At 37.2% G+C, this 14,243-nt stretch overlaps 1 protein-coding gene across 2 annotated transcripts in view; it reads right to left on the reverse strand.

Moving 5' to 3' along the window:
* Window positions 1-12,896: 12,896 nt before the first annotated feature.
* The window catches only part of LOC134649567 (forkhead box protein O), a 103,855-nt gene continuing 102,508 nt past the window's right edge, over window positions 12,897-14,243 (reverse strand). For both annotated transcript variants that reach the window (XM_063504365.1, XM_063504364.1), the window contains exons 7-8: window positions 13,627-13,814; window positions 12,897-13,283 (exon numbers count right to left, since the gene is read on the reverse strand). In XM_063504365.1, coding sequence (XP_063360435.1) covers window positions 13,101-13,283; window positions 13,627-13,814 — 371 coding nt within the window. In that variant the 3' untranslated portion in view covers window positions 12,897-13,100. The remainder of the gene's footprint in view (window positions 13,284-13,626; window positions 13,815-14,243) is intronic.

Raw genomic sequence — 14,243 nt, forward strand, 5'->3', positions numbered from 1 at the left:
AGGATCCTTATCGTTTGCATGACTTATTAGATTTGTATGCTATAAAAGAATTTAATTAAGGAAATGGTTTGCTTGGCGGCAACTAGTTTTTTTTTTAATTAATGGAGTGGCTCAGTCGACAAATTTTGATGTATTTATTGATTGAATTCATATTTATTTGGATCCTTATAGGTATTTATGATTTTAACAGGGGTTTAAAACACTTGTATTCGTTAAATGTATTAAAATCGGCTACTCATGTAATCTCCTGTTATAACACGTTTAATATGTCTGAATCTCCTGGGAGTTTTGTTATTAAAACTTGTGATCGTTTCGTTACCTACATAATTACATACTATTCTCGGGATTTGAGTCCGGGTCCGCACGTCAGCTAACTTATTTTTAATAAAAACTAGGTCCGGTTGTCACAAACAACTAAACATTCTCTAACATTTAGCTACACGCTCTGAAATTGCAGCAATCGCGCCACCCCTATCGACACACTCTCCTCCCGCAGCCCTACAAGAATCCACGATAAATCTGTCGCATATTCAGCGACGTATAGTGCCACAAACTTATCGTTTTCCGCCGGCCAACACCGAAACCAACTTCGTCGCGTACAAAGTTTGTCCCGCACCGGTTTTTTCGCTAGAATAAATAACTTTGTTTCATTGTAACTGACTTTCTCGGTGAGTCATTGGTCAGAATAAGCGTTCTTGAGGCGATTCCTATATGTGGTGCAGATAATTGGCATGAGAGGCCAGAAATAACGCTGGCATTAATAAGGGGAACTAGACAGACTTTGCGCGGTTCAGGATTCTTGATAAAGCAACAAAGTTGCTTAATGATGATGTATGAATTAAGTTAGTTTTAACAGAGGTGTCCGTAATTTGGCACCCAACAAAATGCACAGGTGCATTGGTAGAAATATCTAGCAGACGTATTTGAACACGTCAAATATTAATAGATATTGAAAAGTGACGTTTCTTCAAACAGAAACGTCGCTTTTGAAACTTGTTTGACACTGACATATTCCATCCATATCGTTTCAATATCTAATATTTGACGTATCTTATTGTTCGAATACGGCTGTAGGTACCTCAAGAATAGGCACAGGCACTTGTTCTGACGAGAGCACCAGCCTGCCGTATTAAAATTTAGAGCAAAATATAAAATCGGTTAATAGGAATACTATATCATTATTATCATTGAACAGTTTCCACTTCGTAGGCTTCTAAAAGGATTACCAAAATACAGTTACTCTACTATTGTTGGCACAATAATCGAAAACCAAAGCTATTTCACTCGATTCCTTTCCTTTATTCATTGAGTGTTTTATTGTCTGAAACGACCAGTTTGTATATTTATCTGCTTTATTGCGAGGTTATCTTAATCGTGCTAGTCCCGACCCAATTGCGAGCTTTATTGCTGTCTAGTGAACGCACGTCTATGTCATTGTGTCAAGTGCGTCCTTGTCTTTTATAATATTAAATAACTATCGATTCTCCAGTCGCCATCAGATATATAAGAGCGGCAGAGGTGTTCACAAATATCTGAACAGAGCCTCGATTATCATGATATTAAATGCACGATCATAATATGATATGCATTTAATATCATATGGTATAGTATAACTATATTCTATTTTGACCACCTTGGCCGTTACTATATTTTAGCTAAGATACACAACAGTGACGCTTCTTGTGACTTATATTTTTATTATTTAGTGTGTGGCGTAGATGATTGGGAGTGTTGTCGGATAGAATAGGCACTGCGAGTGTCAAATTTAGGGCTCATTTATACGATGCGGGAACTCGCATGCGAGTTTTATTACATTGCGGGTTTTGATCGGCCGGTTGAATTGGACGTAACCAACAATCCGCAATGTAACTAAAATCGCATACGAATTCGCGCGCCGTCTATAGGTATCAGCCCTTAAATTGATTTTAGTTTGTATCGATTTCGATTATCGAAAAATACTTATTTAGGAGGAACTTACTTGTACCCAACAAGTAAGTTCCTCCTAAATAAGTATTTTTTCTATTTATTCCTTGCCCCAAACACATAGCGTTACATTCGTGTAACGGCGTCCCTATACTTAGCTGTCCAGGCGTTGAAATACGCCCTGCGGATCCCAGTGACTTGGCACAGTTTTAAGCCACCGACAGCCGCTAACTTACGACCGCCTATTAGCATCCCCGCAATTGTAAACGTCCTCGAAATTTCCACAAAAACATTTCCGATTTTTTCGCGGCGCGATAATAAATCGAGTTTCGGATGTCACGGGTTATAAAACATAGGCGTCGTTGAGTATCGAGAGTAGGCGGTGAGAGCGTGAATATATTCAGGCTGGGGACGGCTGACCTCCTAACTACGAGTTATTTAGGGCACACTTCCTTCAGAGTGATCGGGCCTATTCGCGACTCGGTGTCTCCGAATTGAGATGTCGTTTGCATATTAAGAAAAAAAGGTGTCGCTTCTGTGTAGGTAGGTTCGCATTAAGAGTAGTTTTTTACAGAACAATTTTAATAATTATAAACTGAATATATTAAAGAAAAAGTGACGAAGTTCTCCAGTGGTGAAGGCAGTTTTATTAATTCTCAATTATCTGATATAACAGAATAGAAGACAGTAAGTATGATTTGTAAGACGTTCTTTTTAAATTGAAATGACCGCTACATTTTTAAACTTAATTATATTTAACAGGAAACAAAAGAAATATATGATATAAATTTTCTAAACATAAATGGACAAATCTGCGTTAACCTTTTCATAACGGCAAAATTTCCATGGCGCTAACATATTTGTGGGTGACAAAACCATTTGCATTCCTGGGATGAAAGATCGAGATGCCCCGTCAGATTTATCGCATAGTTTCTCTACGTGTCCTCATCAAATGCCATTCGAATGGCAGCTGCGCATTTTTCTTCAAGTTGCAGACTATTTAATTGGTTCCGCACAAAATAGCTTAGAAATATTTTAAACTGAAATAAATATGTCATATACTAAGAAAATTATTTAATTGGTTCTAACACTTCTAATAGAAATATTTTGTTGTTTGTTTCTAGTCGGTATATATTTTAGTTCAGCGTTTATTTTATCTACAAAACATTTTTAGGAAATTGATTGTAAACTGAATTAAACAAATGTGTCATTTGGTTTTAATGGGAATATTATGGGCTATGGCTATAGGAATACCTATTTGGTTTTATTTACGGTTTTTCTGGTTAAGTTTCAAAATCAGGTGTCACGGTTAACGTAAGTAGGTCCCTAATAAATAGGATTTCTAAACGTTGTCCAAATTATTTAAGTAAGTATTCAATAATAATTTATTTCAACACTGGTCAAGAGTTGTGAATTTTGGAATACTGAAAGTATTTATCAATTTACTTATTAAAAAGTTTTTAATGTAAGTATATCAGGTAATAATACCAACATTAAACTATCCAGTTCGTACCTATTGCAAACAGCTAAAATTCATGAATAAAAAAAAACATTTACAAAAATTAGGGAATAAAAAAAAAACCTTATCCGTAACATGGATTTCCGTAACTTACACACCAAATCGACATCTCACTCGGCTGCCCAAATTTTCCACACAACTCTTTGGCCACAAACCTTTGCCTTTGTCTCGAGTCTCGTACATAGATGCCACCTGTTGCCGGGGGCGGGGCGCGGGCACGCCCAACGCCCCGCCTCGTGGGGCCTAGGAACTTTCAAGCGACCTAATTTTCAGGAATAATCACTAAGCTTAACATGTATTGTGAATGTACTATTTACTTAATTATGTAACTGCCGCCCGCGCCCCGCGTATACTAGAACTTTCGCGAGATCTAATTTTCATGAAACTAGGACGTAAGCCTGCGTAATTTTGAGGGGGCTTTTGGTTTTTTTAACAAGACAACTCGTATAAAAGATCCTTCTGGATGTCTGATGTAATTCTAATTTCCATACAATCATATGTTACATTACTTTGTAGAAAATTGTTGTCATTTCATATTAGTCCCTTACAATAATCCGCCTATTTATGTTTGAAACAATTTATAATCATGTTCCAAAAAAAGCGGCCAAGTGCGAGTCGGACTCGCCCATGAAGGGTTCCGTATTTAGGCGATTTATGACGTATTAAAAAAAAACTTCTTACTTGATCTCGTTCAAACCAATTTTCGGTGGAAGTTTACATGGTAATGTACATCGTATATTTTTTTTAGTTTTATCATTCTCTTATTTTAGAAGTTACAGGGGGGGGGGGGGGGGGGGCACACATTTTACCACTTTGGAAGTGTCTCTCGCGCAAACTATTCAGTTTAGAAAAAAATGATATTAGAAACCTCAATATCATTTTTGAAGACCTATCCATAGATACCCCACACGTATGGGTTTGATGAAAAAAAAAAAATTGAGTTTTAGTATGGGGAACTTACCTTACTTACCTTACTACTTACCAAGTTTCAACAGTATAGTTCTTATAGTTTCGGAGAAAAGTGGCTGTGACATACGGACGGACAGACAGACGGACAGACGGACAGACAGACAGACAGACATGACGAATCTATAAGGGTTCCGTTTTTTGCCATTTGGCTACGGAACCCTAAAAATGTACAGTCTTCTACATCTAATATGAGAGCTGTGTAAGTGATTAAATCAAGATTTTGATTAAATGGTAAGTACCTACCTAAATAGGACTCTTGATCACTCAATGTTACAAAAACAAAAAAAAAACTTAAATAAAAAAAATCGATTACGATACGCTAAACGAAACCCTTTTTGTTTGTGGAGGGACTTACAAATAAAAAATAGATATACATACTGTTGCTATCCAAGTACTTCGCTGTAGTTTAAGCTTAGTGCCAATTTGTGACTTTTACCACCTAAAACTGAGCGCCAAACTCCAAACTAATCTAACATAATGCCTTTTATAAGCGGGTGTTCTGAATCCCGTAGTAAAATCATAAAAAGACCCCGGCCACGTACATAATCCAATTTGTGGATCGCGGCCCAAGAATGCTAAGCGACTACATAATTATATACACCCCTTAAAAGTTGGACATTTTTTAAGGGAGAAATTTCGGTTTCATGTTGCGGAAAGAATGAGACGTCGAATAAATTTTGATAGTTTAAGGGTTAGGGGGAAGATGGGAAATTCGCATTTCGTTAAAATAGGGACGGTAACAACTTTTGTTTCGGATAATGTCAGTTGTAAAATTATCGTAAATTGAAGTGCGTCTAAAAATGGTTAATTCCAAGAAAGATAAAATTACCCAGTATGTTCATAACTTCAAGGGCGCTTAGAAAAATAAAACATACTGGGTAATTTTATCTTTCTTGGCATTAAATTTTTTTTAAATTCCATTCAGAGATCTAACGATAGTAAATGTTACCATACTGAATTGGCCTATCTATCAGCTTAGCACACAAAAAAAATCAAGCATCTACCGCAATAATTCACGTCACCATAAATAAAAATCTCATCGTACTCGGCGATAGGTGAAAAATTAAAAAAAATCATAACTCCGAAAATACGAAAAATCGCGGAACATACATGGGGGTGATTCAGATAGCCCTCTAGGTCCTCTACCTCCCAGCTTCAGTATATCACTACTTCTTGGGACACCCTGTATTTTGCGATACCGGGCATGATCTTGCTAATTAGTTAATTACAAGGAAATTCGTAGTAAATAAGCAACTTTACTCAAATGGCAGCTCCGCTTGTATTTCTAATTAACAAGCTTTTATTAGGTCGACCTGTATGTAACTATGTAATGGAATCTAAGGTAACTAATTTAACCATCTTCCAAGGATCGTAGCGTCATGAAAATTGGCAGCTGTATGTAGTTCTGATGACAATACAATATTATGGTACTGTCGAACTGATCTGATGATGGAGACAGGAGGTGGCCATAGGAACTCACGACCTGTATGTAACTAACATGTAATGGAATCTAAGGTAACTAATTTAACCATCTTCCAAGGATCGTAGCGTCATGAAAATTGGCAGCTGTACTATGTAGTTCTGATGACAATACAATAATATGGTACTGTCGAACTGATCTGAGGATGGAGACAGGAGGTGGTCATAGGAACTCTGTGATGAAACAACGCAACCTAATTGTGTTAGGGGTTTTTAGAATTGTCTCGATGAGTATTAGTTGTCTGTAGTAAGAAAAGTACAGTCAGCGATAAAAGCTTGTACCAAAAATTAAATTTTTGCCAAAAAACCTATTGGGTACTGAAAGTTACTAATCTAATTTTAATTAAATTAAGTACACATACGAGAAAACCTAAAGACTAGTATTGAAACAAGCAATTTCCAATCCACTTGAGAAATCTGTACAACTAACAACCAAGGCACGTAATACGAAATAATATAAAGGCGACACGACAGCCATAACCATGTCGGGGCTCATTTAAATAAGTGATCAAACTGACGCGAACTCCTCAAACAATAAAGTAAAGACTTATTGGTTATGCCGCGCTCATCGGCCGCCTTATATTGGAGGCAAAAATCGAGCAACTTTTTAAATTGACAGCGTTACATTTTCCCTCGCAAAATGAGCTTCACACGATGTGTTTTAATGAGATTTTTTTGTAATTCAAAGACCTCGTGCTTAAACTGAAGTTGGGATTGCTTTGAATATTTGTAATAATAATAAGCGTGATTTTGGTGGCTTCGGCTTTGAGCGCGCCTCGCAAATGTTCGGAGCACCATTGTTACTTTCACGTGTACGGGAAAGACAGACAAATAATACTTACCTACTTACTTAATGGCACAGCGATATAAAATAAGGCTTGGGTTCGGACACGACAAATAATAAGTGTAATTTAATTAATAATGTAAAAATTAGGTAGGTAGAACTCGGACAAACAAAAACTTACTGCATTCCAAGTTATTCCATTTTCTTGTTTGCTCGAAAGGCAAAAAACACAAAAGGCAATGTGAGGAACTAAGAAGGTAGGTACCTAATTCATTTATTTAAAGGTAAAATCTGTCGAACCTAATTAAATAGCTTAAGATTTAAGATTAGTCCAAAAAAACCGAAAGGGAACACCATAATTTAATAAGATAACAAGTAAACGCCCATCAACTTTGACATGAAAAAAAAACTCAACACCGCTATAAAAATTCAGTAATAAATGTTTAATTCATTACTCATCAGAGAGGCCATGCGGCAAATATTTAAAATACGTATTCTTGGGACACCCTGTATTTTGCGATACCGGGCATGATCTTGCTAATTAGTTAATTACAAGGAAATTCGTAGTAAATAAGCAACTTTACTCAAATGGCAGCTCCGCTTGTATTTCTAATTAACAAGCTTTTATTAGGTCGACCTGTATGTAACTATGTAATGGAATCTAAGGTAACTAATTTAACCATCTTCCAAGGATCGTAGCGTCATGAAAATTGGCAGCTGTATGTAGTTCTGATGACAATACAATATTATGGTACTGTCGAACTGATCTGATGATGGAGACAGGAGGTGGCCATAGGAACTCACGACCTGTATGTAACTAACATGTAATGGAATCTAAGGTAACTAATTTAACCATCTTCCAAGGATCGTAGCGTCATGAAAATTGGCAGCTGTACTATGTAGTTCTGATGACAATACAATAATATGGTACTGTCGAACTGATCTGAGGATGGAGACAGGAGGTGGTCATAGGAACTCTGTGATGAAACAACGCAACCTAATTGTGTTAGGGGTTTTTAGAATTGTCTCGATGAGTATTAGTTGTCTGTAGTAAGAAAAGTACAGTCAGCGATAAAAGCTTGTACCAAAAATTAAATTTTTGCCAAAAAACCTATTGGGTACTGAAAGTTACTAATCTAATTTTAATTAAATTAAGTACACATACGAGAAAACCTAAAGACTAGTATTGAAACAAGCAATTTCCAATCCACTTGAGAAATCTGTACAACTAACAACCAAGGCACGTAATACGAAATAATATAAAGGCGACACGACAGCCATAACCATGTCGGGGCTCATTTAAATAAGTGATCAAACTGACGCGAACTCCTCAAACAATAAAGTAAAGACTTATTGGTTATGCCGCGCTCATCGGCCGCCTTATATTGGAGGCAAAAATCGAGCAACTTTTTAAATTGACAGCGTTACATTTTCCCTCGCAAAATGAGCTTCACACGATGTGTTTTAATGAGATTTTTTTGTAATTCAAAGACCTCGTGCTTAAACTGAAGTTGGGATTGCTTTGAATATTTGTAATAATAATAAGCGTGATTTTGGTGGCTTCGGCTTTGAGCGCGCCTCGCAAATGTTCGGAGCACCATTGTTACTTTCACGTGTACGGGAAAGACAGACAAATAATACTTACCTACTTACTTAATGGCACAGCGATATAAAATAAGGCTTGGGTTCGGACACGACAAATAATAAGTGTAATTTAATTAATAATGTAAAAATTAGGTAGGTAGAACTCGGACAAACAAAAACTTACTGCATTCCAAGTTATTCCATTTTCTTGTTTGCTCGAAAGGCAAAAAACACAAAAGGCAATGTGAGGAACTAAGAAGGTAGGTACCTAATTCATTTATTTAAAGGTAAAATCTGTCGAACCTAATTAAATAGCTTAAGATTTAAGATTAGTCCAAAAAAACCGAAAGGGAACACCATAATTTAATAAGATAACAAGTAAACGCCCATCAACTTTGACATGAAAAAAAAACTCAACACCGCTATAAAAATTCAGTAATAAATGTTTAATTCATTACTCATCAGAGAGGCCATGCGGCAAATATTTAAAATACTTATTCGGTGCCCCCTCGCGCGCTGAGAAGAGAGCAAAGGCGCTTTTTATTAGGAAAGAAATGAAAGAATAAAGGCGGAGTGGAGAATAATGAATAAATTCCGCGTAAGCAGGCCCTTAATGCAATTGAAAACTTTTAACAAGTGCTGAGAAATCGTGTGTTAAGGTGCGACCAGTAATTACGAAGGGCGGAATAGAGGATGAGTTGGTAAACGATGGAAGTTTGAGGGGTGCTTTATGAAAATGAAGCTGCTAATAAAATCTTGCTGAGACCGATGACTTGATTTTAAAATGGTGTATCTTTAATTGTAGGACGAGTGGCGAAAATCCTTACTGAAAACATTTGTTTTTATTTAATTATACAAATTATGTTGGCTGTCGGCAAGAACTTAAGCGACAACAGATTATATAAGCTTTATAAAATTTGTTAATTCGTGTTTCATAGTGAGAGCGTTGCGCGTTGGCAATAGGAGGTGCGGTGCATAAGAGAACAGACCCACTGAAATCCTAGTATTTGGAATCGATCTAGATATTATTTTATTTGTTTTTTTTTTTTATGTTGAAGTTAAATAGCCTGTTAATAGAAGGAAAAATCACGTTTCGTTTAAATAGAACAAGCAAATTATCCCCACCATTAACTTCACGGCGCTGTCCAAAATTTGTAAAAATTAACAAGAAAATAGCACCGCACCCACCGTCTGCTAAAGACATTCTTTTTAACCCTAAAAAAACAAGTCATTACTGGAGGGAGTAATCTAGCGTTGTGCTTTCGCATTTTTTCGTGAGATTCCATTATTTCTCGATCGGTCTCGAACCGCCCGAGCTAAAAATGAATGAATGAGTGAACGAGTGAATGGGAATGATATGATTAATTACCGGGGCCCCCTCATTAGCGCGCAAATAGGTCCGTTCATTGGTGAAATTGAATCACGAGCTCGCGGACCACGTTCAATCACAATCTAATTATAAATAATGTGAATTGAAGAATGAACGGGGATTTTATTTTAAAGTTTTGCGCGCCAGTTTTGTACCGTTTTGTTTTTGTTTATTGAATGAATGGTTTTTGTATAGGTAGTGAATACGTGTTTTTTATATGATAACTAAAATAGATTTGTTGATTTCTGTTACCAAAATAAATGTAGAACACTAAAAATATATAATTCATTTTCATTATGACTACGTAGGTACATACCTATTGAATCACATTTCAGAAATATTTTTGTATTGTATTGAAATAAGATTATTTAAAGATATCTAGACAAAACTTGAAATTCCAACCTAAATTCTAGATTTCTTTTCCACATCTTTATTAGCATAAGTAATAGGTAGAATAAAATATTCTAATTACATCACTATTTACATTTGCTTTACCACTGCTTTACTAAAGAGACTGGTTGCGAAATTATTCACGAGACAATATCACACGCCAGTAACCGGCGACGCCGTGCGTAAATTTTTTCCCACTATATCTTTTCATAAATAAAGCACATATCACGTCTCATAATCCGCGTACAAAGAAACGCGAATGTGAGTGACGTACTTATCTTTTGTAATACCTAAAGTCGTAAACCGGAATGAGGAGATCTCGCCATCAGATTTTAAGGTCCTGCCAATTCTGGCAGCGAATTTTCTCGGCTCATTGGCTTCAAAAGAATTCCTGAAAATAAAATATTCGTCGTGGCGGAGATATTTGGTTTTACGCGTTTCCTTGATCTTCTCTAAGAGCCTTATCTGTCAGATATGGCATGCAAAGTGCTGCTTGGAATTAATTTGGGAACTGGCATTTAGTGGGAATTTTAGTTTAGCATCTGCTGATGACAATACGGAGGTCACTTTGCCAAAAGTACAGGGACATATTAATCATATTATTCGCATTGAAATTTTTATTGATTTTATGAGACTGGTATAATCGAATGGAACTGGTATTTGATACTCGGTAAACAAAATTCATTTTAACTTGAGTTTTATATTTATGCTATTAGGAATTACCGCTAGGAGAATTAGGTGATAGAAATTATGTGTATTAAATTAAGAATTTACTTTGCCTATGGTGTAGTTAAATAATTTAATTTCCAACCCATTTCGTACCTTGTCACAGTGACAATCAATATGAAAGTCGCTAGAGATCTCATACCAAAGAGTAAAGTAAGCCTCCTATGTACTATTGTCACTGGGACAAGGTACAAAATGGGTCGGAAATTAAATTCTTTGATTGTACCTGTTCCGTAACGCTTGTTGTCTAATTAATGTTTAATAGTACATTATTGTCGAGGTTCGGAAGTAGCTACTTGCTGGCTGAGGATTCGTTTTAAACGGACGACCTTGGGAGTCCGTTTAATTGAATCCGAAGCCAGCAAGTAGCCTTCCAGCCGAGTCATATATAGTACTTTTCTCAAAAATGGTGCAAGAAATCGAAATATTTTACGGAAGCAACGTTCTAATATTCACTGAAAAAAGTAAAACCATTAAAAAGATTTGCTTTGCCGCCTTTAAAAAAAAATAGAGGTGTATTTTTCTGCTGAAAATACGCCAACCTATTTGAGATACCTAAATAGTCGCGGTACCAACATTATAATAATAAGTACTAATCATCTGTTTGGCTGATGGACCTAAGCCTTCATTTGATATGGCCATTTCAAAATTTAAAAAGTTTGGAACTCGACAAATAATGGAATTTGTATGCAACATTGCAGTCCTGAAATCGAGACTGCAATGTTTTTAACTTTTTAATTTTTTGACTGACCATAAACTACGCACTTCGCGACCTATTTTTTAACCGGCAACGTCGACTTTGCCGTCCATTTTTGAGAAAAATATTTTTTTCTACTCGTCGACTGCAATGCTTGAATTAAGACTTCGTATACCAAAGTGAAATCGCATACTTTTTTCATTATGGCACCCCAACTCAACTATAATATTCATTTCGATACAGTTTAGTCAACTATAATATTCATTTCGATACAGTTTAGTCAACTATAATGAAATTGACCAATCGAAAGCGCGGAGCAAGTACCAGGGCCTCATGAGTTACGAGAAGGTGTCGTTGACCAACCGGACGGGGGCGCGGGGCGCGGGGGCCGGGTCGCGTACGAGTATGAAGGTATCGCGGCTACTCGCGCATCTTAGCTGTATACTTTTGGTTTTTTTACCTACATATATGATTCTTCTACTAGTTTTAAGTATTTTTTTGTTGACTCGTAGAAAAAGTATTGTATACAATAGTGATTAATCAAGCTTTTCAATCTCGTACCTTACTTAGGCAACTCAGCACAAGCTTCGTTGCCTAAACACGGTACTCGACTGAAAAGCTCTCCATTATATCACGATTGTATAAAATACTAGTTTAGCGCTAATGATTTCGCAGAAAATTCAAAATAATGTAAGCCTTGGCGTCCCTAAATAGAGGAATGAGGTCGAGTTTATGCCGATTTGATGAAACAATACAATATGTAGAGCTAATGTAAGCGTTTGAACGGTAATAGAATCGCTTGTACTTTTAAATAAATTTAAAAAACGCGCAAACGTCCTTTTAATAACGGATTGACAGGGCAGAGGTTTAACAGGGGGATCCTTATGCATTCACTCATTCTTGTATTAAATTCATCTTTATCGCAGTTGCTCTCCGCGACTACTTTCTGTAAACTCTGTTTATAGCGAAAAACTTCTGTGTATGTTCTTTACGTATTATTATCTCTAAATGTAGCAACGTGAGCTAACTGTAAAGCAAGTTGCGAGAAGCGATACCGACGAGCAAGTTATTGGACTCTCAACCGAAGAACTTCTGTAGATTATCGCTGATATTCCGGGAAATTTATTGCCAGCTATTGTTAAATGCTTAGTAATATTTTCTTGTTCCAAATACTTTGTTCTCATTTTCCGATGCAATGAGAAATACCTTGTTCTTACTACTCCTTGTTCGTACTCACTAGTTGGATAAATATTAATAGGGTACAACTATTTAAGATCTATTTTTGTGTGTTAAACAAAAATAATAGTTAGTTACCTCGGTTTGGTTTCGGTGTCCACGATACAGGATCGAACCTGCGCCCCCTCCTGGTCCAAGCGACTACCCGGATTACAATATCCTATCTATATCACAAGCTTCCACCTAGCTTAACACTAAAGCCTACTACCACTAATACAATTGACACTTCAACAACGAGCGGTAACGGTCCACTTATTACACTAAACAATAAAATTCTAACATTAGTTAACATGACAATAGAACAAAAAATCTTGACTTTAATGCCGAAGTAACAAAAACTGAACTTAATAGGAAAATTAACTCAGATAACAACCTCTGGTAGTCAATAAGTAGGTAACTGTCCGTGTAGTCGTTTTTGGGGTTTTCAGTGGACCCAGGAGGGGGTCGCGGAGTAGGGCGTGCGGGGCGCGCCGCCGCCGGAGAGCGTGGTGGGCACGGGCGGCGCGGGCGCCGCGAACTGGCTGTCGGCCTCCGCGGCCATGGCTTGCTGCTGCTGCGGGAAGTTGAAGTCCAACGAGCCGTCCATGCTGAGCTCGTGTTTTATCACCTATGGGAGAAAATGGTGATTGGTGATGGTACTGATGGTGATCCGACTACGATAACTTCTCATGCCAAGTGCAATGTCAAGTATGGCGATCGTATGGTATATGGTTGTTTAGCCGAGGTCTTTTTTACTAGGAATTCAGCTACCGTTTTATTACACTATCGAGCTGAGGCTAGGTATGAGTAATATTCGTCTAAAATCACTATTTTTTGACTTCACAATTAGGCAGCGAGATTTAGGAAAGGAAAGTTAAGTATCTAATAGAAAAGAGATTTAAACTTGTTTTGATTGAAATCGAACGAATCAAAGTTTCCGTAGAGACATTGGATAGGAGACATAGACATACCTCATTAACATCACAGTCAAAGCTGTGCTCCAGCGACTCAATGTTGAGGTTGAGGTCCTCCACCAGCCCCGTGTTGAGCGCGCCCATTATCTGCCCCATGACGGTGGTAGGCATGGCCGTCTGCACCATCATACCGCCGTTCATTAACGCCGCGTCCGACGTTGTTACCATTTGCGATTGGCTGTTTTCTGTGGAGAAAAAATGCATGATTTATAAGCTTAGAGTCAACAAGTAGCGTAATTAAATACAACATTGTAAAGTCAACATTAGTTCGACCACGCTAAGTTGCACCGAATTGGCAATTTAGGAAGATTTAGCGTGTTCGGAACAAATAAAAAAACAGAACAAACATCACTTCGAGCAAGATCTGGATTTTAGAAGACGTGCGAGTTTCCACCACTTGTGCGGTGCGGTCGTTTAAACTCGTCCTTTAGTTTATTTTTATAGTGAATCCGCCAACGGGATGAATCCTGTTTGATTCTGGGATATCACACTGGCTCTGCAACCGGATGAGGTTGAATCTTCGCTAGATTATTCCATCGCATACCTAGAAAATCATCTAGATTTTCTAGGTATGCGATGGAATAATCTAGCGAAGATTCGGATCGGATTCGGGG

The sequence above is a fragment of the Cydia amplana genome, chromosome 7 (assembly GCF_948474715.1).
Source record: "Cydia amplana chromosome 7, ilCydAmpl1.1, whole genome shotgun sequence".
In the NCBI taxonomy this organism is placed as follows: Eukaryota; Metazoa; Arthropoda; class Insecta; order Lepidoptera; family Tortricidae; genus Cydia; species Cydia amplana.